Source organism: Castanea sativa, chromosome 6 (genome assembly GCF_040712315.1).
Source record: "Castanea sativa cultivar Marrone di Chiusa Pesio chromosome 6, ASM4071231v1".
In the NCBI taxonomy this organism is placed as follows: domain Eukaryota; kingdom Viridiplantae; phylum Streptophyta; class Magnoliopsida; order Fagales; family Fagaceae; genus Castanea; species Castanea sativa.
In genome coordinates this window covers 36,970,250-36,995,813 of record NC_134018.1, presented here as the reverse complement: position 1 = coordinate 36,995,813, position 25,564 = coordinate 36,970,250, and the positions used below count along the sequence as shown (strand labels likewise).

The following is a 25,564-nucleotide window of genomic DNA, read 5'->3' as shown; positions in this document are numbered from 1 at the left end:
CTTATGGTTCTTAAGATATTTTGTTGTGTAATGTCTAAATTATTTCTGCTAAATTTTCTTTATGTATTTTGAGTTTTAAATAATAAAAATTCTTAGAAAGTTAATGATGATATTCGATGACACATGCCTTTTGTTATCTTTTTTTTTTATTTTTTTTATTTTAAATTTCTTAGCAAAACTCAGTTCTTTAGTATTGGAAGATAATATTCGTTATCATTCTTAGAAGTTTTTAAAGAATAAATATATTGTCTTTAACAAGTAAGTACTAAAAAACTATTATAGTCAAATAAATACTTATATGTTAAGTAACTACCCTAACTTTGTGGTTGATCAAAATTCTTAAACAAATGAGATTAACTTTTTATGACATAATTATCAAAATTCTCAAAATTAATGTCTATTTTGATTAATGTAAATTTCTATATAGTTTAAAAACCAAATGATTCATATATTTGTTTTGTAATACAAATAAAATCTAGAATTAACCTTAATTACTACAGTACTTTTTTTCCACGGCAGCTTGTGCCTAACTAGTCTTGTAATCAAACTCTGTACCCCAAAAAGAAAGGGGGGAGGGGGGCCTTTTGGAGAACATAAGCTGTGTAGACTAACAGAAATTAAGCTGCCTGCCAAAAAGGAGAACCTGGTACCAATGGCATGAAAAACAAAGTGTGTCTGCTGCTCACTAATTAAAGCAACTGCATGGTTCCTTCCGGGACGAGTCAACTGAAACAATTCTTTTGCTTTGCTAACCACTAAAGAGTAAAGGCTAAATACCCCAAAGCAAGGGCAAAACGGCTTCAGAATTTTTCTCTATAGTTCACAAGACATAAAATGGTAACAAGTTAGCTATTGCAATGGAAAGCAAAAAATTGTCATAAGCAGAGTTACAATGAGAAATTTGTGAAGTTCTAACTTGTAATTCACAATAGCAAATCCAATGGGAAAACAAAATGTCGCTTTTCAGTCTTATAAAGTGATCAAATCTTGGTAAAAAGATTTTGTGAGGTCTAGTTCAGTTACCACAAGTGTAATGAAGCAAATCTATGGGTTGGGGGGCTCTTTATCGAGCTCTGCACTCAACATATGATGAAGAAGGAGATCAACCCTCTGGCTCCGTGATTTTGTACTGCACCAAGCCAAAAGAACAAGACAAGGTAGCTGTTAACGTCCAAAAATGGATGCAAATAGAGCTTTCCAAATCTTTAAACTAGTTTACCATACATACCCAACAGATCGTCGACGATCCTTTCCGCCTTGTACTTCCTAGATTGAAAAGGTAATAAAATAATTATATGATTTAAATATTTTCATAAACTGTAAGTATAAACTGGTGAGGGGATCAAAAATATTGGAGACTATGGTGACAAGAAAGAAAGACTAACACAAACAACAACCAGTTAAAAGCAAGAAAAACTCTAATTATGGTCAATAAGATTTCATTTCAAATATTGAGGGTTGGTGCAGCTTATATGTATGATGGTAAAAAAAGGCTCCTACTAACAACAACAGATGATTAGTTTAGGAAAATAATTCTAATGGAGGTGATAAGTTCTGTGGATAACAATAATGATTTATCTATTGCTAATTAAAAGCAAAGAAGCCATTACTCTGCCAATTTTGTTTTGCAAAAATATAGATATCAATTAACTTTCAGAACATATATATGGCAATGCTGAGCAATGTGGGCAAACTTCCATCTTAATCATTTCTGAAGCCTGAATAGATAACCTAACATGGTCCTATTAACATCATTGAAGATTTGAGCAACATGCAAAACAACCTGACTTAGGAAATAATTGCAATTTCAATTTTAAAACTTTTGAATTGCCTGCATTATCTCTGCTCATACAAGTGGATCAATAATCCAAATCAGTAGGAGGCAAATCAAGAGGTATCCTGAGCTTGTATGCACTACAACCCATGTAACTTTCAAAAAAACGTTCCTTTAAAATTGATTAGTTAGATAGTTAATGAAAACCAGAAAATGACAAGTTAGATGCTAAAATCAAATCATGATGCGATATATTTTTTTTCTTGAGTTGTGTCTCCATCTTAACCAATTATAGGATTTCACAACCCAGAAACATGATAATCAAACAATTTCCAAAATATATTTATAAGTAATTACAAAATAAACCCCAGAGCTTGGTATTAGCGTCAAACTAAACCTAAAAGTTTTGATTGCACTAATGTCAACCCTATAATCTTAAAAGTGTTACAATGTGCTCTTAGTAAGTCTTTGAATTTGTTAACTAAAAATAATGGAAATCCATATAAGTTGTACTTAGAATTTATCTAAGCAATAAAAATTCTACACAAGAGTTGCAGATGGTATTTTGGCACAAAACAAAATTCAGAAAACGCTTTATTTATATGTAAAACCTAATCAATAAACACAATTTAATGAAGATGCCATCATTTTGTAAGTTTGTTCTGTCATTTTATCGTTCATGTGAAAGGCCTTCAGCCTCCAAGTAGCTCTCAGTGCAGTTTGCTTGAATTTCCAATATCTCTAGTTAATTAAACCTCAATAAAGATCTAGATTGCAACAATTTTGAAACTAAAGGGTGGATATTGATGGAATGAGAAACTCAAGAGTTAATTTGAAAATCACCCTAGAATTATAGGAGGATTTATGTAATTTTCTTAAGTGAAAGGGAAATCATATATCTGCATCATGCTCACATTTTCAAGAGATGGACCTGGCTGCATAACTTTAATTTTCTATTGTAATAATAAGTGCAGAAAAGCTACCAACCTTATCCTGTTCTTCAAAGTTTTCTAATGACTCGAGTTCCATTTCAGCAAAGAATGCCTCCAATACAAAAGCTACAATCTGAAATTACATGAAAAACAAACTCTAAAGTTAATCTTTATTTGTTTGGGTAATTAATACACAATTGTTTTGAAAAGAGGAACACATCATGTCAACAGGACATTATAAAGCAAACCTAAAGCAATACAATTCACAAAAATTGTAACCTAAAAGAAGTAGAATAAATAAACTCTACATTAGAACATGCTTCTAAAGCCCAATTCAAACTACAACTGCCTAAAAAATAATGATATCAGATCGATAAACGAGAGCTCAATATCATTAAAATGTATAATTGTTTCTTTCTCTCAAAATTACCCACATTAAGCAAAGGGGCATCTTTTCCAAGTATAGCTTCTTCATTTACTAAACAAATAAATTTAAGATTAAGACAACAATGCCACAGCAGCAAAGGCTTCTCATATTCCAAATTCCCAGTAAGAAAATCCTTAAAATGTTAAAAGTAAGTCATTCTCAACAACCCTGTCTGGAGTCACATGTAAAAATCTTTAGGATGGGATCAGGGCCCCTAACTTAGCCAAACCAAAACTGTTCTTTGTTATAGGCTGACCCTTGTGAAGTTACTATGTATGAATGCTTCATGCATAAAGGTAATTACTGTCACTCTCTATGTGAAATTTTAGCAAACAAAATTGTAATGACATATTTCAACTTTGGTTTTAGTCAATTACTGAAAATCTGTTCCTGCAGCATCTTATTCAAGAAACAAAGTTGCTCTACCTCATAAATTGCAAAACAATCAAATGGCAGGCATTTTGCTTCTGTAACACATGGAGAAAGGGCCAATAAGCTTTAGCTCAAATGGCACCTCCTTCTCCTGTAGTGGGTTCAGACCACACTAAGTGCTTGTGTAACTTATTAATTTTAAAAAACATAAAGGCAACATGGTTGGAAAAAAAATGGAGCAAAAGCTAATAAAACTTACCAAATTTAAAAGCAGTAATACAGTTATTAAGTAGAAGCTGACAAAGTAAGTGAGGCTCCATGCAGTTCCTGTTAATTCCTTGTAGCTCTGAAATGATGAATGGCAATTAAAATAATGACACAAAGTGTATGTCACAATTATAGTTCAATTTTAACTAATTGAACCATAAAAGTAATAACTCAGGATTAACGAAGAACTGCTAATAACAACTTAAATATGCCTGAACCTCTTCTATAGTCCAAATATTAGTTGTATGCACTACATGCGGTTTACTGACATTTTAAATGAACAAATATTCTGTAGGCTGGAAAACAAATGCTTTAGTGCTAAGCTAGTAACTCTACTGAACCAAAAAAGGATTTAAGCCTTGATGCTGGGACAGACACAATGACCTGGATCATACCAAGTAACTTGAACACGTTGAAGGAGAGAGAATTGGTGTCAGATACAACACTTTCCCATCATGGCAGGACATGCATGAACAGAAATGTGCCCAAGAATATGGTTGCATCTGTGACTCATAAGAACCAATTGTTTGATTGAGTTTGGGTTGTGACAGGTTCCCACAAGATCAGTTCTCTTACGTGGGAGTTCCTACAAACCATCCACTAGGTGAAGCCTAAATAAAATCCATGGGTCCCATGTGGGATCAAAATGCATGGATTGTCTAGATCCGTGCAATCTTTGCAATGCATTACAGATCTAGTGGTTGTAGTTAGCAGATTTCCAATTTGTATTTCAGGTAGGTTCAGAGTAGCCAACCCATTAACAGCTCCCTCATAAAGAACCCCAAATCTTCTGTCAACATGGAGGTACAGTCAAGAAAGCCTAGCTTCTCATAATCACATTTCAAAATAAAAAAGAGAAAAAAAAAAAAGAAAAAAAAAAGGGGAAAATCCCAGCAAGCATTCCATGAGGACATAAATCATAGAAGAATAGCCAAACAGACAGTATCATTCACTATGTAGAGAAAGATGATCATTTAGGATAATATAATTCAACAAAAATTACAAATAAAACAGTAGTTATACCTGCATCCATGCCTGCCAATTTCCCATGACCAGTAAATTGAAAAGTGTCACCATTCCATTCGGATAGTCATTGAAATTGAAAAGTAAATAGCTGATTTTGTTAAGAAAATTGTCTGAAGAAATTGACATTTGTTGCAATTAAATCTTTGCAGAAGCAATAAACAATTTACAAAATGATTGAATATTAATAATCTAATAGAATTTTCCTATAATAGCCTTTTATTATCAATATAGAACAGAAAGATATCACAGTTATGCCATGGCTGGATAAAATGAAACCTTAGAAAATAGTTTATTAATGAATAAAGGATACTCATCTTCCGAAAGATCAGTCCTGTCCAAACTGGCATTTCCAGCATTGACAATCCCACCAAAGATCTAAAAATTAGAAGAAAAAAATTGGAGAATATTTTTATGGTAACATAAATGGGGAAATATTCAATATTATACATGGATATAGCTATTAGATGTCTAAAAGACATGCTGTATCAAATGATAAGGACCTATAGATTAGAATTATCAACCTTCAAAATGTGACTGATGGAACTTTTGAAACTAGGTCTAAATCAATTAGGTATAAAATTGACCCTCCACACTATATATTAAATTTTAAATCTGTGAAGACACAACAGAAACTTGAGTATTTCCAAACATATGCTGAAGAAAAATTGTATAAGTACAGGTTAGACATTTTCCATGTATTTCCATTTAATATAATAGGGAAGCATGGATTGGTGAAGAAAGAAGAAGAGCATCTTTATATTAGTCAATTACTTTCTTTGAAAGCTAGCTGAAGAAAAGAATTTACCTGTACACCAAGAGAGCAATAAATACATAGGACACAAAATATGGTTCCAAGGTATGGCATCAAACTTGGTATAAGGGTTATGAAAGTGGCAATGAAGGCACGGTAACGCTTGACGTACATCAGCAGCCTTATCAATCTTAACATTCTTATGAGGAGAAGGTAGCGAATCCTGTAAACATTAACAAAGGAGAAATAATTGTAGATGAGGAAGTGCTTTAAAAGCTATGATAAACCATAAAATTCCTGTATCAAATTTATCAACTTAATGTTCTGTGGACATCAAAGGAAATACAGGTCCGTGGTATGATCACTAGTATTTTCCTATAAGAAACTTGTAAATATCATTAAGAAGTATCCTACATTGAGAGCAATTTGATGAAGTCAATGCGGAGGTCATGTAAAGATCATCCAAAAAATTGTCATCATGCCTAGACTAAGAAACTTATATTCTTCAAAGATTTTCATATTATGTAAAAACTCAATAGCAAAGAGTTAGGACAAATATAGTGAGGGAAAATGATGAACTCTCATGTAAAGAAGAAAAATATTCCCTACCATTCGCCATTGGAAAGGAAAGTAAGTCCTTGAGGGGCCACAAAAGTCAAGGTTTCTACGATAACTGCAGACAAAAGAATCATCAATCAATAGTAATATAATGGAATAGAGAATAACACAAACCAAAGAAGTAAATGATGTTTATTCCATATAATAATCATAAGGGCCAATTAGCAATAGTAAAAGTTGTTTCTATAGACAATTCCATTTATCAAATTTGGCAATATTGTTATGATGCCTATAAGATTGATTTGTAAAGAAATTGCAATAAATAGTACTACAAAGGGATGTTATTTTCCAATTTGATTACCTATTATCCAAGTGATCATAAAATCAAAGCGGTTTTGACCATCCCTCCAATAATTCTCAAATCCAAATGAATATATTTTTAAAGCCATTTCCAGCACATATATCCATCCTGTGGAATAAAAAGACAAAATAAGAAAAAGCCACCTATTAATTTCAGAAACAGAAACTAAGATTAGTCTATATAGCACACATAATTTGGAGTAATGAGACCAAACAGGTAATAAAGAGCAAGTTAATAAGTACAACATTTCTAAAGGAGTACCAACACTGAAAACTCTCAATGCAGAAAATAGACTTCTAGCCCAAGTCAGAACATGTATAGTAGTTACATTTTCACTTGCCATCACTACCAAAGACTATTACCCAAGATTATCAAGTATTTCCTGCTAAGCGAGCATGCATCAATAAGTCTAATAGTCAGTCTAGCAGCAATGGAGGCTGCCAACACTGCCATCAATAAGTTTAGCTATTATTCAGAATGCTCCTTTGCCTGAGCATGTGTGTGTGTGTTGTTGATGATGTGGGAACCACACGCAACAATTTATTTTGTTTCAGTTTTATTTCTTTTTGGACATTAATTAAAATTTTATTTTATTTAGGCCCCAGTACTCAATTAGGTTAATTAGTATTTTTATTTAAAGCTTAGTGTACTTTTATCATTCAATAAGTGGGGTTTCCTATACTAATTAGAATTAGGATTTAGTATTCCAATATAAGCAAACTATTGTGCTCCTTTCAAGGAGATGCGATATCGATGAATGAAAGTTTCTTTTGGTTTTTTGTCTGGTGCAGACTCCTAGTGGTTTTTTTTTTCTCACATGGTTCTGACTCCAAGCAAGCATAGGAGCTGATTCCTAGGTTCCTATCCTTTATTTTAATTTTATTGTTCAAAAGTTCTGGCTTGTCAAGCTTCAGTGCGTTTCTCATCTAGCATTCATATGTTGCACTTTCCCTCACATGTGATCTACAAGACCCTAAGCATAGCCTTGGTTCAAATATAATACACTTATGCTTCTGGCTTGTGCTTGAAAAGGTATCAACATTCAGGAAGGCTATCAATATTGGTTCCAAACATCAATGCTGATGGTTAGAACAGAATTGACCATCTCAACCATTGAATATATACATAGTTATGATGGATCATTTCAAGCTCTCATCACTGACATAACTACCAAGGTCACTAACTGCCTTTTTAATATGTTAATCCACTACAAGCTAATTGTAACAATGAAAATCCTTTAATGGACAACTTTAGCAGCCAACCATGAATAGTGGCTGAAAAATCTAGGTTGTCTTAATTTTCTGAATCTACAGATATGCAAATGCTAGACTTGCATCAACTCAAAAGTTCACCATAAACATCTTCAGACTATAGATTGTTAGTTCAGCAATAATTCACACATGTACATATGAAGATAAGTTGATCCTCAGCAAGCGCTTACCAAAGACAAACTCTACCTCTTGCCACACCTTTTGAGCAGAATTATTTTTTATATCAAGCTGCAACAAAATAAGCGTTCCACATTAGCACGATTTATAAATGTCAGGATAAAGATACATGAGCCACTTGCCAATTAATTGTTCTGGATCCAGTAATCAAGAAACCAAAAGCACAACTCTATTTCAAAAACAACTCTATTAATAGTTTGGAGTGCCATTGAGTATCAAAGTGTTCAAGAAATGAATTTAAATATTTGATTCTTGGTTCTGTCAGATTTTTTGTTTTTGAATTGCAAGAAGGTCAAAGAGTATCTCCATTAATGGAGCATTGATTAGAAAGGCTTCCTCAGTATTTTCTGAGAATGTTAGAGGGAAATATTACTTTTCATTTAATGCCAAAAGATTCATATTAACGGGCTCTCTCTCTCTCTCAACATTGATTAGAAAGGTTTCCTCACTCCTTTCTGAGAATGTAGAGGGAAATATTACTTTCCTTTTAATGCCAAAATATCCCTATTAATGGCCTCATCTCTCACTTTAGTAAGTGTGCTGGAGCCTTTCATCATCCTAAAGAATGAACATTGGTATTATAGTTTGAAACCAAATAGACCAGGTATCAGATGGTAGACGTATCATCAATTTTCTTATTCTAAAACCTAACTGAAAATGATGACATGTAAAGAGTAGTGGAAACGGCTGTTCTTAAGGTAGATAAATCTGGAACACTAACATCATTCAGGATGTTGACCCAGAATCAATTGACAAAAATGACTGGTAGAATATTTCTGACATCATATTTGCAATTAGCACTTAACTAGGTGCCTTTGTTAGTTAACATGTAAAAGCATTCCTCTTCTAAGCCTCGATTGTTGTGGGGTCTGCGATTTAATCATTCAACAGTGACACATCCACAGCTGACAATATGGGAAAAAGAATTACCCAGCACTGCAATCATGGGCAACTCAAGCTGCAAACTCGTTGCAATCTAGGCCAAAAAAGGAGTACAATTTAGAGGACGCTTCAGCTGAAAATGGCATGATCAGTACTTTTATTATCTTGTTGTCAACCTTGGTACATTATTACACATTTACCCCTTATTATGGGTATGTTTAGTAGACTATAATAGACACTGTAATGTAATAATTATTACTATGGTTTATCTATTCTGTAGTTTAGTTATGTTTTTATTTTTTTTTGATAAGTAACGATAAAAATATATTAGAGAAGAACACAGCCCCGTACATAGGAAATGTACTAAAGAGGCAAAAACATTAAGAAACCAAATTACAATGATCAAGCAAAATAGGAAGGGAAAGACAAGAAAAAGATGGTAAAACTAAACACCATTCCAGAAGAGTAAAAAAGAAAAAAGACTTAATCTCAAGAATGGACCGATCGCGACCCTCAAAACTTCTAGAATTCCGTTCCCGCCAGATACACCACATCACCAAATCACTATATTGTGATGATGCCTGAAATTGCAAGCCCAACAATCCAATAGATCCACTACCCTTTGCGGCATCACCCAACAAATACCAAACAAGCAAAAGACCATACTCCACATCTCAAAAGCTATAGGACAGTGAAGGAGGAGATGATCAACAGATTCCCCACACCTTTTACACATAACACCACTCAAGGACAACAAAGTGCCTTTTCCGAAGATTATCAATAGTAAGAATCTTGCCTAGAGCAGCAGTCCAAGAAAAAAAAGCAACCCGGGGGGGACCTTCGATTGCCATATCATTTTCCAAGGGAAGGGAGTGGCAATGGGGGGAGGGGAAAGGGAGTGATAATACCCACTCACCACAAAACCACGGCTGCTGGCTAGCTTCCAACAAAGCTTGTCAGAACCTACACCCCGCACCTTTGTGGAATAGATTAAAGCCATACACGAATCCAAAGAGTGTGACTCTTGATCATTCACAAAACGGCGAAATTGTAGGTTCCAAAAAATACTCCCATTTGCATAGCACATAACCTCAGAGACTAAAGCATCCCTTGTCCTACTAATATTGTATAAATCTGGAAACGCCTCCTTAAGAGGACTATCCCCACACCACACATCAACCCAAAACTTCACACGAGTACCATCACCCACATCATACCGAAGGAACTTGGAAAAATTCAGCCAACCCCTTCTAATGGACTTCCACAAACAAACACCATAAGCCCCAGACACAGATTTTGTACACCAACCACCCCAGTCATTCCCATACTTCGCCCCAATGACCCTTCTCCAAAGGGCATCATTCTCCTCACCATAACGCCACAACCATTTGGCTAGAAGGGCAGAATTAAACCTTCTCAAGCACCGAATGCCTAGCCCTCCATTCTTCACTGGCCTACAGACCTTAGACCAATTCACTAAATGAAGTTTACGATCGTCACCAATACCATTCCAAAGAAAATTTCTTTGTAATTCCTCCATCCGCTTAGCCACCTTAACTGGGATAGGAAGGAGAGAAAGAAAATAAGTAGGCAAGCTACGGTGGATGTAGATAATACCAAATTGTCTCAATGGGTAACTAATAGAATTAAAGCTTTCCAAAGATCTGTTGGGACCTCGCTGGAGGGTTTTGAAGAACAAGTAACAGGTTTGCTCTTAGCTTTAGAAGCTCGAAGCAAAAAGAGGATGATTGATGTAGTCTCACCGAGGAAGATGGTTAAGGCTGGGCATAAAGGACATCGTGAATTAAAGAATTTATTGTGTTCTTGGGGTGAGGAGAATGAGTCAGAAAGGAGCAAGAGTGCTGCTAGGGAGCGGGCTGTGGTAGTGCTTAAATGAATCTAAGAATTGTTTCATGGAATGTGAGAGGGTTGAATGAGCGGGATAAGCGTCTTCGGGTTAGAAATTTGATCCGTATGTGGAAAGCGGATATTGTTTGTTTGCAAGAAACTAAGATGGAGCTGATTAATAGAGGCGTCATTTGTAGTTTGTGGGGAGGTCAACATGTGGATTGGCTCTACTTAGGCTCTATGGGTGCTTCAGGTGGGGTGTTATTGATGTGGGACAACAGGGTTGTGGAGAAGTTGGAGGAAGCGGTGGGCCGCTTCTCAGTCTCCTGTAAATTCAAAAATGTGGTGGATCATTTTGTTCCTCAACCACCTCAACTGCAGGGATTTCCATAACCCCTGGATTATTCATTGCCAGAGGTGCCACTTCTAGCGGTTCACCTAAAAAGTCCCAATTCAACAAACCCTCCTCAGAGTCCCAATCTTTGCCCTCTGACCCAACCTCAGAGTCAACATAGCCCACAACACCATCACTCTCCGAATCCCAACTAACAATTTGTCCCTCGTTAACAAGAGAAGCCATTCCTGAATTAATTACACCCTCCGAAGCATGCTGATCAGACACGGAAATAGGAGAACGAAAAGCTGAGAGCGGAATAACTATTTTCCTCCCATCCCGAAGTTCAAGCATCCAATCTTTGGAATTACCCCATGTTCTACTCAAATTTCCAACATAATCACTAATTCTAGGACCAAAATCAAGTGGTGCTACGGTGGAAAGCTGTTCTGTCTTCTCCGAACCCACTGCTTGCTGAGAAGACTTTACCGAATCAGCCTCGAAAATCACCTCTTCCGACCCCATACCAGCCGCTACACTCGTCGGAGAACTAAAACCCACCGTATGTGTGTAGAGGGGTGACTGATCAGGCAGCATGCTTGAAAGCATCGGCGGAAGCCCAAAGTCAGCGTCACATGCAGAGAAGGTGGAAGGCGCCAAAGACCCAGACCCAGGAAACACATTCAGAGGCACCGAGAGAGAAGTGCTAGCAAAAGGAGGGATCACAGTAGCAGAAAGTGAAGACCCGATCCCCGGATCGTGAAAACCCGAGTCGTTTGGCTGAGGTGAAGACTCACTTGACTGAACCTCGGAGTTGCAAGCAAGAGAGGAGCTCTCAATCGGAACCACACTTGGCTGAGTTTCATCTGATATAAAGAGGGTGGGTTTAGTTCTGGAACGTTGTAGCTTAGACTTGGGCTTGTGAGGCAAAACATTAAGATGCCCAGCTTGGGCTTTGGGCTGCCAAGAAGTCCGGGGCCTTGGCCCACTACCGTTTGTTACCACTTTTTTAAAACTTGGCCCGTTACCCTTTGTTAAAGCAGTTTTAAAACTGTGTAGATTATCATCCCCACTAGGCTTCACAGCAACCACATTTTTAAAACCTGGCCCACAATCATTTGTTGACATAGTTTCAAAGCTGTGTAGCTTTTTGTCACCACTGGGCTTCACAGCAACCGAGCCCACCTCATTGATCATAGAAGAAAGCACGTGCCACTTCCCTTCATTCCCACGTTCCACTCGCAAGGAAATCTCCAAGGTCAGCGATACATTACCACTGCTACACGCATCGCCATTAGTGACCGACGTGACAACCATTCCATCACAATCTTTTTCAATCCCGGAAATACCTCCCCAAGAAAAATATGGTTTCGAAAATTGGGAACCTGACAACATCTCTTTCCCTCTGTTTTCAAAACCTTCATAGTTCTGCCGGAACTTCTCCACCACCCCCACCGGTTTCGTGTTGGCCCTCCTATGCTTAACACCAAAATTCTGATAAATTGGAAGGATTGTCTTCCTCAAATGGACTCCAAACCCCCTCCATCCACTGCCCAAGTTCCCTTCCGGTATGACAATGGATCCCCTCCGGCGGCCTTTGTCTAATTCAGAGAACAACAAAAAGGTGCCATGGGCATTGGACCCCAACTGAAGGATAAGGATTCTATCTCCCTCCCGAACAGTTCTCGCAAACTGACCCGGCTTTTGCTTAGATGACAGCTCCTCAACGTGAAACAAAATACTCTTCGCACTCTCCTTACCCATACAGACAGAACGAGAGATGTTCCTACCTCTTTCAAAAATACGTAAAGAGAAAAACGAACCCCCTTCCTCAATAGCAAATTCAAAGGTCTTAGATTCAATGAAAACAAAAGTAGAACCTCCCATAACTAATCCCTTTAATATGAACTACTGTGTTACATGATGTATAATGATGTTAAGTGCCTTGAAATTATTTTCAGTTCCTTCCACAATCTTAACAGGGAAAAACTAAAGGAGAGTTATGTTTTTATTACAAAGAATAATCATTCTTTATGAATGACTATTTTTAAAAAAGAGGAATAACCTTCATCTCTAAACAAGTTGTAATAGTTTTTCCTTAGTAGGTGATTAGGTGTAATAATTTCTAAAATTAATATATTTACAAATATACAAACTTTTCATATACACACAACAATTACAAAAAATAAATAATAAAAATAAAAATAACCTCTCAAATTTAAAAATTATTCCTTTTTAGAAAAAATAATTGAATAACTAAGATATTTCCTAATGTTACAACGTACAATCAAATGTATGAATATGTTTAGTTATTTCATTACAACACATTTTATTTCTAGTAATAAAGATTATTATCACTGTTGTAACTCCATTCAGTGTGTCAAATGTGCCCTATGTAAACACTACTCATAGCAATCATCATCCTCATTATTATGGGGCCGTTTGGTAATGTTGTCCTAGTAACATTGTTTGAAAATACATGTAGGTGAAAAAACGTGAAAATACGTGTAATGTTGTTTAAAAATTGAAAAGTGTTACTTAAACTACCATACCAAACGGTCCCTATCTCATTATCTTTAGTATCTACGGTTATTCTGCCAGTATAAAACCCTAAAACAAAGAATAATATACATACTCAAAATAATATATTCACAGAGACGTGTCAACACTCTATGTCCATAATAAAATTGACAGTTTCATCTATCTCCAAAAATTGTAAATTCCTCTTTCCCATTTGGGCGGTTAAAGATCCCTGAAAGTTGCTGCCTGTTGAAATTGTTCTCAATTCCATTCGCATGGAATAATTAAAAGGGGTCCCCTCAGGTATGGGGTAGGGGAAGGGGGCTGGGAAAGCCAATCAAGAACCAAATGACAAACACCACTGAAAAATAATTATGACCATTTGAATTCTATTTCATTTGAAACATGCAGTGATCGAAAAATAAATTATTTTTACACCACAATGATGAACTTTGACAACAAATAGCATCTAGAAATTACATCCTTATTGAGTCAATGCAAGTTTATTCATAAGCACTAAGATCATACCACTAAAGGCATCAAACAAGAATATTAAAGAGGAACTTCAATTCATAAATATCAAATAAATCCAAGGCAATGAACCATATATGTTGACCAGGCCACGGTGGCAAATGTAAAGCACCAGTTCTATTAAAATATAGGTCATACCGTTGTTTCCACAATAACAGCAAACAGATTCAGTATGAGAATGAAGGATATAATGGATCCAAATCTAGGACTCCGCACAAAGCCTTTCAACTTTTTAGAGCAGGGTGAATTGTAGACTGATGGAAAATATTCAAAGCAAGATTCCTGCAACAAAAATACATAGTATCAAAGATGCAATATAAAGCTCTTTGTCACTCAAAAAGAAGCTTACTCAGATCTAGGGTATTTCGGACTTACACACTCTTCCTTCTGGAATTTTAGAGCAATGGCATTGCAAAGGTCAGAAAATTCATTTAAGTTGATCTACAAGTCAAAAGATGAAGTTCAGCAAACAAATCAGAAAAATACACATACAACAAATGATAGTAACCATAACATTTTTATTCTACAATGTCCATCTCTAGTAAAAAACAGTTTAAAATACAAGGAAAAGAAAAACCAAATTTTGTTGTTCTTTCAAATTATTAGGTTGCACTACTTGTAATCCTGTTGACCAAAAATAATCTATTTACCACTTGTAATGATTTGCATTCTAGAATTGTTGTTGTTGAAAGATAAATGATGTGAGAACATTGAATCTCAAGCAAAGGCAAAAACGGTCATGCAGTGGTAAGCAAATGGTAGACCTGTGTGAATGACGTAGCAGGTTGAGTTATCACACTATTTTCCTTACCCTTCCAACACAACTAGAAGATCAAAATTTAATATCAGGGTGTCAAAATTTTATTTTATTGAAGCCTCTATGTTCAGATCAGTGGGAAACCATAGTTTACTTTTTTCGTGGTGTTGTTGACGTTGTTGAAAGCGAATTTGGAAGTAGGCCTCGCTTTTCGGGGCGGCTCCCAGCTCACACTAGGAATATTTCGGTTTTTCTCGTTCCTTCTCTTCAATAAGAATAGGGATTTGAAATGATACAAATTCCTCTTCATTCCAGCCCTTCCTGATCATTCAGAATTCGTTGCGTTCTTCTTTCGAGCTGATCAGTCAGCTTCCAACCTAGGGGGGAATTCCTCAATGTCGGGATAGGAAGCACGGGCACTTTTCCATTAATTCAGAAGAGGAATCTTTCATCTTTGCAGAGTGACCCAGGAAAGCCAGATCGGGAAGAAGTTCCTTATCTTTATTTAGGAATAGTGACTGGTAACTAAGCGCATCTACTACTCTAGTACTTACTAAAGGAAGGAAGAGAGGCAGGCCGCTCCCTCTGAACACCTACTCTACTAACTCATAACCTTAAAATCTAATTTTTTTCTATAAGTTAGTCTAATAGATTATGGATGGAGGGGGGGCCCTCCAACTCAAGCACGAAATCAATGTTGAGTCAACAATCACCGAGAGGGGCACCACCAAGCGAGATCAAGACAGGAAGGAAGAAAAGTGAACGAAGCAAACAGAAAGGAAGAAACATTAGTAGATAACCAGTTTTCAAGTTTTGTAGTTGGGGAAAAAAAGAATGAATAAGTTTCACCTAGCCCCACTATGTATCATCCAATTGATCCAATTCAGGAAGAGATCGAGGATCACAGTTTCATCCTTCTCTTCTAACAATCAAGGGCAAGTTTCATCCTTCTTCCAGGCTTCCATCCCCAGTACCAGAAAAGGGAAAGTGACATCTCTGTCCCTAACTTTGTCCTTACACATTTTAATCCTTATTACAAAACAGAAAAATTTAGGTCCCACCACTAATCAGTAATCAGAAAAGGCTAGAGATCAATAACATATAGCAAAGTGTTGATTCTCGATGTCTAGGGTCTAGGCAAGAATGGATAATGAAACTCTATCATAAGGTTAGAACTTATTTAAGGATCACCTTTTTTTACTTATTTGGATGTCTAGGCAACTAATAATTTTAATAAAAGAATTTGATCTGGTTACTAAGCACTAAAAATAAACAAAGTTCCTGATAGGGGGTGGATATGCCCCCCCCAGCATTTAGGTTTTTGAGCATAAGGTGCATTAATATTTAGATGCAAAATATTGTCTAGGAACCAACAGTATAAACAACAGAATACAAAATTAAACCAAAAAAAGTAAATCTCACATTCTCTATCCCTACTATATTATAAAATAAAAATGATCTAAAATAAAACTAGAGCAAAATATATCTCAGTCCCAGAAGGAGACAATGCAGGAAGACTACAATGGGTTATGGAAGCTGGTTCTCAAAATTGAAGTCTAGGCCATGCATACTTCCCAAAAAGGTTATCAAAATTGAGATATCATAACAAATCTAAAACGTAAAAAATGCGTTGGATTAAAGAAAACCTAAGCATGGAAGAGCAATACTCACCACAGTGGTAACGGTCAAGCAATCGTGTTCTAGCAGAGAGAGAGAGTGGCAAAGCAACAAATCAGACACAGAATGAAAAAGATAGGAGGGCGAATGTGTAAGATGAAAAAGTTATACTTTGGATAGTCAGAGAGTATTAAAAGGGGTATCATTGTCACTTTTGTAAAATAAGTTTCCTTTTTTTCTTACTTCTCCAAAAAAAAAAAAAAAAGATGACTATCCTAGTCTTGGGAATGTGAATACCCACATTTTTTTCAAGTAAATCCATATTCCTGTAGAAGTGGGGTTTTATGGGGATCCAAATTCCCTTGAGCTATTTGCATTCGAATAAGGAATCTTGAAAGATGACCCAAACCAAATGCCTTCCTTATATGTATTTCTAGATATGGGAGGCAAGGATGTTATCTTGCCTAAAATGGAAACAAAATCTGCTTGTTATGAAATACAAGAAGCACTCTACAACCAAAGTGTATTCTTCCTTATATTCATAAAAATTACAAACTAAATATCTAAGTCTTATGTGCATTAGTAGGTGCTGTATACATTTGCCAGCAAACATATCCATGACACCAAAAACAAAAATGATTAAATTTAGCAAAATGACTAAATGAAAATTTTTTACACCAATGATGGATTGTTCAAACAGATGACAACGAAAAGTTTTGAACACTAATAAAAAATAAAAATAAATATCACTAGAATTTAGTTTAGTCTAACCAAGAGATTAAGTAAACGGACATACCTTGAAATCATGACTATCATCCAGCTCATCAAATATCAACTCAAATTCTTCTCTTGATATTTCTGGCAAAGTCCTACAAAAAATATATATAAGACATCCTTCAAGATTCACAAAATCAACATCACAAGTGACGTGGCACAAACCAGACCGATGCAACAACAAAAGTAAATAACTAGAAACATAAAGATAGAGAAACTATGAGTCAGCACCTAGACTTTCTAGTAATCAGCACCTAGCATGAGAAAACTTCTAGACTCAGCACCTAAGGTTGGTTGGAGTCAGCACTTAGGGTTGGCTAGAGTTGGCACTAGACCATTGGGATGATTTCAACTGAAATTTTGTTCATCAAAATAATCCTCCTCAAAAAGATTCCAACACCTTGTTATGTCGACTACTAAAGTCTAACTAACATAGGTAACCTTGATTGACTTATTACAAAAATACTCTAGACTAAATAAAAATACTAACAAACCTAATTTAATACTAGGGCCTAAAATAAAATTCAATTGACTCCAATAAGAAATAAAACTAAATTAAAATAAATCTTTGTTTGTGCTTCCCGCATCAACAAGCTAGCAGCACAATTAATGAAACCTATGATAAATACAAGAACCTTGAAATTCTACAAAAAGCTGATCTCTTGAGGAAAGAACCAATGCAACAACATTTGAAATGCAAAGGTTAGTAGTTTCTTTGTTAGATCATAGATCCAGTGTTGAAAAAAGGATTAAAATGATGAGTAGTTCTTTTTTTAGATAAGAAATAGAAATTCCATATATAAAGAAAAGGCACTTTGTGTTCACGATGATGAACACACAGTGTTTAAAACAATTACAAGCAAATCAAATAGAAATTATAGCAAAATATTGGAAATCAGAATTGGAAGTACAATGCGTAAAACCCCAAACCCGAGACCAATCAAACAAAATCCGGATTAGCAAGGACTACAAATGATCTATAGAGCTCACAGCATCCTCAAAAGTGGGGCTGTTGCACTCCCATCAAACTGACCACATCAAACATGCTAGTACCAAATTCCAAACATTTGAGGAATGCTTCCTGCCACCTAAGCAGAAAAGATGCTACCTTTTCTTGCATCGCCCACTGAATCCCAAACATCAGGAAAACTTCACTCCACAATCCATGAGAAAACTCGCAATAAAGCAAAAGATGCTCCACAATTTCCCCACAGCATCGACAGTCAACATATGCAGCACCAATTAACCAGGGGGAGTCCCCTCTTAGCTAGGTTATCGATTGTAAGAATCTGGAGCTGCTGCCCATAAAAAAGAACAACGCCCTTTTAGGGCCCTTTACACTTCAAATGCTCTTCCATGGGAAAGAAGCCGTAAGGCAGCCAAAAATATAGTTATAATAGGAACGTACATAAAAATAACCACTACTAGTCAAACTCCAAATCAACCTATTATCTTCTTCCCCCCTAGGAAACTTAGAATAAAGAAGTTAAAAAAAGGAAAACACATCCCCCAACTCCCAATAGTGAAAAGCTCTATGAAATTGTAAACTCTAGCTACTACCTAGGAGCTAGGACTGCACTGATACGGGTACGGTGACATGGCAAATTTTAAAAAATTAGGATACGGGTGCAGCAGGGATACATTTATAATTAATTAATTAATTTAATATACATACATACATACATATATATATATATATTATTTCAAAGTTTACAAAATTAGTTTTATAACAAAAATATTATTTGTTTTTAAATAATTGTTAAAAAATCTATTGTAAGTATATTAAAGCCTAGCCAATATATATATATACATATATCTATTGTCTACCTAAATAATGAAAAAAGAATAATAAAAAAGTTAAAACTCATAAAAGAGAATTTTAAAAAGAAGTTGGACTAACCTAAGCACACGCCTACGAAACAAAAGGGCAAAAGGGGGAAATCACTAACCTATGCACACACAGACAAAACAAAAGGGCAAAAGGGGAAATCACCAAATGAAGAAGATTTGGGTTACTTAGTCTTTTTTTTTTTTTTTTTTTTTTGCACGAGGCGTGAGCACACAAACAGATTAGGGTAAAGATCCTTTGGAGGAAGGTGCCCACTCCCAAAGGATTGTACCAAAATCAAATATTATTGCCATCTCCCACTTCATAAACTGCAGGTGTGAAGAAGATTTCCCCACCCGCACTAATTCTCCTCCACAACCCACAACCATCAGTCTTTATATCAACTCTAGTACACCAACCCCCTCTGTCTTAACCATATTTGGATGCAATTACCTGACACAACAAATGGTTGACTTCATTCACGACGCACCATAACCATTTTCCTAGTAAAGCTTTATTAAAAACCCCAATCCTCTGAATCCCCAAACTCAATAGGAGAGAAAATCTTGCTCCAAGCCACTAATGGGTGTTTGAATTCTTCCTCTTACACCCCCCATAAGAAATCCCTCTAAATCCTCTCTATTCTATCAGCCACAAATTTAGGAACAGTGAACAAGGATAGATAATAGGTCAGAAAGCTCGAAAAAGTACTTTTTAACAAAGTCAGTCTATCACCCTTCAACAAATATAAATGTTTCCAACCAGAAAGTTTTCTCTCAGTTTTCTCTATAATGGGTTTCCTGATGAGTAGTTCACTGGAGCTTCTTCAAGCTACCTGTCTGCTTATAGGGATGTCAAGGCTAAAAAGCAACAGCTAGTGGTTGTGGGATATCTTGCCTTCAGGCTGCCTCCTAGATCCTTTCTCAATTCTAGGGTGGTATATCACTGTCTGTCCCATTTTTACGGTTAAACTTCATTTATTAGAATAAAAGGTTCAAAAAACGATTCAATAAATGGTTCAAACATAAACTATCCTTACACTTTAAGTGGCTTAAAAAAATACTTCCATAATGGGACAACAGAAGATCGAGAGGCTGTTCAGATATTATTTATTTAAGAGTTTTGATAATGGTTTTAGATCTATGTTAGATGAGAGAACACGTAGATGTAGAATAAAGATTGAAGAAAGCAATTAAAGCTTTGACTACAGTTTTCCTTGTGCATTTTTACTTTCAAAATCAGCAATACACACATAATGAAGGTAATGATAATACCAATCATATAAATTGGCAAGAAATAAGGATATTAATTTCGATTTCGTCTTTTCAGAGGAATCAGGAAATTGTAATTGGATAACTAAGAGTAGGTAGAAAGGCACAATTGCACAAGAATCTCCAATCTGAAAACGCAGAATAATTTGGATGAAAGTTTCTCAAAATAACAACAACTGAGCGCTTCCCACTCCTGGATAAGTTACTTTGAACTACAAGTGTATGAACTTGTGTTCCACTCCCACCCCCACCATTAATACACTGGAAAGAAACTCATAAAAGATCTCAAATGGCATCTCCTTCTCCTAAGGGAGGAGAGCGGAATCACAAATTCAATTCCATGTGTGCGCATGAGTTGTGTTCACCTACAAGTTCATTTACGGAAAATCAGAAAAGCCTCTTCTTGAGTTAGTCATATTTTTCAAGATCATTTCCCTCAATAAAAAAACCACAACCTATCATTGTAATTTGAAAAACTGTAGACCGGAAAATCTACACAATCATTTGAGATGCTTCCTGTGCCCCAGTACAACCCTATTGTCCTTTCTTTCTCTTGCAACTTACCAAGGACAGTATAGTAGATTCCAAAGAACTTATGGTTCCTGCCTGCAGCACTTTTAAAAACATTGAATTAACATACTATATATTTTCCTGCCCAAAGCCAGACTCTTTGGGTTATCTACTTTCTACTGGCATGCACTGTTCACACATCCCTCTAGTAAAAGATGAAAGAAAGAAGTTCCGAGCAGAAGAGCTACAACAAAATGTGAAAAAATATTATCAAAAAGTCAAAACCAGACGTCTGTATAAAATTCCATTGCCCCATGCTTTTTAGGGTGTCATTGTATCCTGAAACCTTTTTTTATTTATTTAAGAGAGAAGGCTATCTTGCGTAGGGCCATGTTCAGTGACACAGGAGCCTTCCATTTCTTCCTATTAACCAATAGAATTTCAAAAAACATTCAACAATGTACGATAAAATAAAATAACTACTAAAGCATGTTAAAGATAGTGGTGCCATTAATACCTGTACTTATTCAGTTCCTCAAAGAGTTGAATGCATTGCTCTTTATCAAGAAATCCATGATTCTGTTAAAGCACAAAAAAGGGGCCAAAAAATAAATAAAAATGTAATGTCAACAATGACAAATGCAACTATATTTAAAAAACTAACCAAAATCATTATGATAAAAAAAATTTAAAAAAAAAAAAAAAGAAGTGATGATGCCATAAAACAAGGATGACAGCACAAGGGCTGTATTTTGAAAAATAAAAACAGGGGGGTTGGGTGGGGGTGTTATAACTCATTCAATCTAAGTGTGAACTCATACATACTATAAATTCAGAGAGCACCAGCATGTTAATGTCTATTGATATGTCAACGGATTCAACAGGTGTTGTCAATTGTCTTTCATACAATACAAAAACTTGTTAGATAGACAATGTCATTCAATAAACTCCATGAAACCTTTTCCTGGGCTCCATCAACTACAGCCACAAACAAGGCTCAAAATAAACTCTTAATTTAAAATTTGTAATTGAGATTGGCATGCCTCTCCTACCATTTATTTCTGGCTAGGAAACAGACTGTTGTGACAATTTCGAAATAAATGTCTTTCAAACACCTTCAGCATTATCACTCACGAAAATCTACACTTGTCAAAGAAAATAGAATATCCAGTTCCAAGGCATGACATCCACCAATTTTTTCTTCCTTCTGTTTTAACTATAGTTTTCTGAAACACTATCCCAAAGTTTCATCATCAAGTGGCTGGGCACTGTACCATTCATTTAGCTTTCATAAGCATTTAGGGTCTTACATTCAATGCAACACCTAAAAAGACTACCAAGGTAATCATCAGCTTTAACTAGAGCCACATCCTCTGTTAGATTCTTGGAAATCGTTTTTTAGCACGGCCTCTTGAATCTATCCATCTCCTCTTGGGCCTTCCTCTTGCCCTTTTGCTCCCTTCAATTTTGAAACTCACTCTATACCAGGGCATTCATTATTTGTCATTGCACATGGCAGAAAGAGTTACCTTATCCTTAAATCTAAATGTTATACCAGTGAAACACAGGGTGCTTTGAACTTTGAACTCCTAACCTCAAATGTTGAGGTACTTCTATAAGCACCAAGGATAACACAAGCGGCTATTGAGGGCTCAAATAAAATTTCTTCAAAAACTTTTATTTATTTATATATATATATATATATATATATATATATATATATAAGTAATAGAAATTCATTAAAAAAGCACTATCCTATTACAGGGATGTACACAAAAGAATGGCAGAAAAACAAGAAGAAACAGAGCATTTAAAATATAAAAAATATAAACCTGAACGACCGAAAGGCAAATCATCTAAAAAGCCCATGAATGTAGTCATGGAGAGGGTAGAGGAATTGTATGTCCACTCATATAACGTTTTTAAAAAGAGAAATTTGAGATGTGGCAAGGGAAATTCCTTTCCCTCAAAAGTAAGGGGATTTCGCGCTTTCCAAATATACCACATAAGGCAAGAAGGACCTGTCATCCAAACTTCCCCACTCATAATTATTTTCTTTTCTTTTTTTAATAAGTAATAATACTTCATTGAAAATAAAATGAAAGAGTACAATGAACCCACATACAGAGACAGTGTAATACGGACAAAGCAAAAAGTCAATCAAAAAGATGCATGAAAAGTACAACTATCAAGTAAATCAGACAAAGAAGCAAAGTATAAACACTTGAAGCAATTATTCACTCAAAAAAAGTTTTGAGGAATAAAAGCTTCAAGTCAGGAATCGGTCTCACTCCCTTCAAAAGTCTGAGGGGCTGTTTGGATTTGCTGTTTCCATAACTCATAACTCTGTTTTCACCACTCATAACTCAAAATATGTGGGTCCCATAACAAAAACCCTGCTAGGATGTTTCTAGTTTTTGTTTTCATCACTCAATTCTCTGATTTTAGATGTTTTCAGTTTCCAAAACTCAGTTTTCAATGACATTTTGGTAATTAAACAACAAACATGGGTCCCACGGTCAGAGAAACATCATGCCAGGCGCTACTTTTCACAACAAATCCAACGGCTCTCTAATCCAATATCACTATACTCCATCTTCTACCAAAGAAAGTCCTCACATGAACTGAAGCCTCTGCAGATCACCATACTCCCATCTTCAGTTCACGCACGTAGTGCCCAATCCGAGCTCAGCCAACCCGCGCCGCCATGTCACCTCATCCAACCTGTAGCGGCCACAGCTCAAACCAGCGAACACAATGGTGAACACTTCATCCCCTTTTTCTTCCTTTTCGCCTTTCTCATCTCAATTTGATCTTTCTTTTTTCTTTTTTTTTCTTCCTTTTCACCTTTCTCATCTCACAACCGTAAAAAAAAAAAAAAAAAATCAAGAAACAAACTTTTCTCTCTCTGTTCTTCCCTGCAAGCATCAGTTCGTTCTTTCTATTTCTTTTTTCTTTTTTTTTCTTCCTTTTTGCCTTTCTCATCTTAGACCCGTAAAAAAAAATCAAGAAACAAACTTTTCTTTCTCTGTTCTTCGTTGCAAGCATCAGTTCTTTCTTTCTTTTTTCTTTTTTTTTTCTTCCTTTTCGTCTTTCTCATCTCAAACCCATAAAAAAAAAAAATCAACGATTGGGACAACAAATTGGTTGCTTCAAGGATGCTAATAAATTTTCTCAGATCGAGGATGCTAATGAATTTTCTAGGTTTGTGAGATTTTATGATTTTATGGGTATGCGATTTTATGATTATAGGCATGTGATTTTCGGTGGTTGTAGTGGTAGTGAGCTATGGTTGTTGTGATGTGGTGGAGAGAGACACACAGGGAAGATAGGCATTGCTATGGTGAAGAGCGAGACAGTGAATAACAAAGAAAAAGAGGGAGTGAAATAAATTAAAAATAAAGTGTTTTCTTTTTTGAGAAAGTAAAAATAAATAATATTGAATGTGATATGAAGAATAAAGAAATGAGGTTGAAGTCTCTGGTTTTGGGAGAGTATTGGGGGGCTAAAGGGAAAAGGAAATGACGAAATGGTGTGAGGTGGGTAGGCTAACAGGAATGCCTGACATGGTGCTCAAGTATGGGTCCCACAAAATGTAGAAAAAATTGTGTGATGAGAAGCTGAAAACATGTGCCAAACGGGTGGGGTATAGGAAATTGGGATATTTTAAGTGATGAGTGACGAAAATTGAATGAGAAGTGATGAGTTATGACAAAAAAAAAAAAAAACCAAACAGCCCTTGGGCATTCCCCTCCCGCCAAATACCCACATGAGGCAATAAGGGATCATGTTTCAAATCACTGTTTTGCTGTGCTTGCTAAACTTGCTAGGCCAACTAGCTAGGAGCTCCACAACACCTCTTGGAATGACCCATTTAATCTCAAATAGTGAAAATACCATATTCCTCATCTCTCTAGCAACAGGGCAACGTAGAAGTAAATGATCAGTAGTTTCCCCATCCCTCTTATACACATACAACACCAATCAATCACAACAATCCAATGCCTTTGCAAGTTATCAGTAGTTAAGACTTTCCCCAATGCTTCTTCCCAAAGGAAGAAACTGGCCTTTGTTAGCACTTTAGGTTTCCACAGATTCTTCCATGGAAAAGACCGTTGAGCTATGGAGTGTAACACTTTATAGGATCTAATTTCAAAAAACCTCCGGTGAAAGGATTCTAGCATTAGCTTATCCACTCCACCTGGTCTCAATAATCCAGAATATACCATATTCGTAAAGGCTTTAGAGTAAGAAGGTTGGATAAAGGGCCCTTTATCAAAGTAAGTCAGCCCCCCTTGAAAAGGTACATTCTTTTCCAACCAGCCAAACACCTCTCCATTACGCTATTCCACACAGATTTTTCTTTGAAAGTGGAACCTAAGACCCAAATATGTTATGGGAATTTAAGCTACCTTGCATCTCAAAATACTGGTCAAAGCTTCAATATCCGACACATCACCAACAAGAACCAATTCGGATTTTCACAAATTTATCTTCAATTCAGATATAACTTGAAACTGCACAAAAATTGCTTTCAAGACAATTGCTCTAGATGAGCCCCAAACAAGATCAAAGTATCATCCGGAAATAGAAGATGTGAGATTATTAATTGATTAGCAAAAAGGTCACCAACTAAAAACTCTGATATGTAATTGCCTCCCGCTGCTATCTCCAACAACCTACTAAGCGCCTCCATTACAATGATGAACAAAAAAGGGGATAAAGGCACTCCTTGTCTTAGCCTATGAGCTTTGAACAACGCCACTTGGGATTCCA

General features: G+C 35.9%; 1 protein-coding gene across 1 annotated transcript in view; it reads right to left on the bottom strand.

The window, feature by feature from the left end:
• Positions 1–1,023: 1,023 nt before the first annotated feature.
• The window catches only part of LOC142638646 (two pore calcium channel protein 1-like), a 38,563-nt gene continuing 14,022 nt past the window's right edge, over positions 1,024–25,564 (bottom strand). The window contains exons 10-23 of the mRNA XM_075812692.1: positions 21,306–21,367; positions 17,202–17,274; positions 14,407–14,472; positions 14,170–14,313; positions 7,910–7,967; positions 6,469–6,576; positions 6,159–6,222; positions 5,604–5,772; positions 5,109–5,173; positions 4,796–4,886; positions 3,765–3,851; positions 2,762–2,839; positions 1,229–1,266; positions 1,024–1,129 (exon numbers count right to left, since the gene is read on the bottom strand). Coding sequence (XP_075668807.1) covers positions 1,045–1,129; positions 1,229–1,266; positions 2,762–2,839; positions 3,765–3,851; positions 4,796–4,886; positions 5,109–5,173; positions 5,604–5,772; positions 6,159–6,222; positions 6,469–6,576; positions 7,910–7,967; positions 14,170–14,313; positions 14,407–14,472; positions 17,202–17,274; positions 21,306–21,367 — 1,188 coding nt within the window. The 3' untranslated portion in view covers positions 1,024–1,044. The remainder of the gene's footprint in view (positions 1,130–1,228; positions 1,267–2,761; positions 2,840–3,764; positions 3,852–4,795; positions 4,887–5,108; positions 5,174–5,603; positions 5,773–6,158; positions 6,223–6,468; positions 6,577–7,909; positions 7,968–14,169; positions 14,314–14,406; positions 14,473–17,201; positions 17,275–21,305; positions 21,368–25,564) is intronic.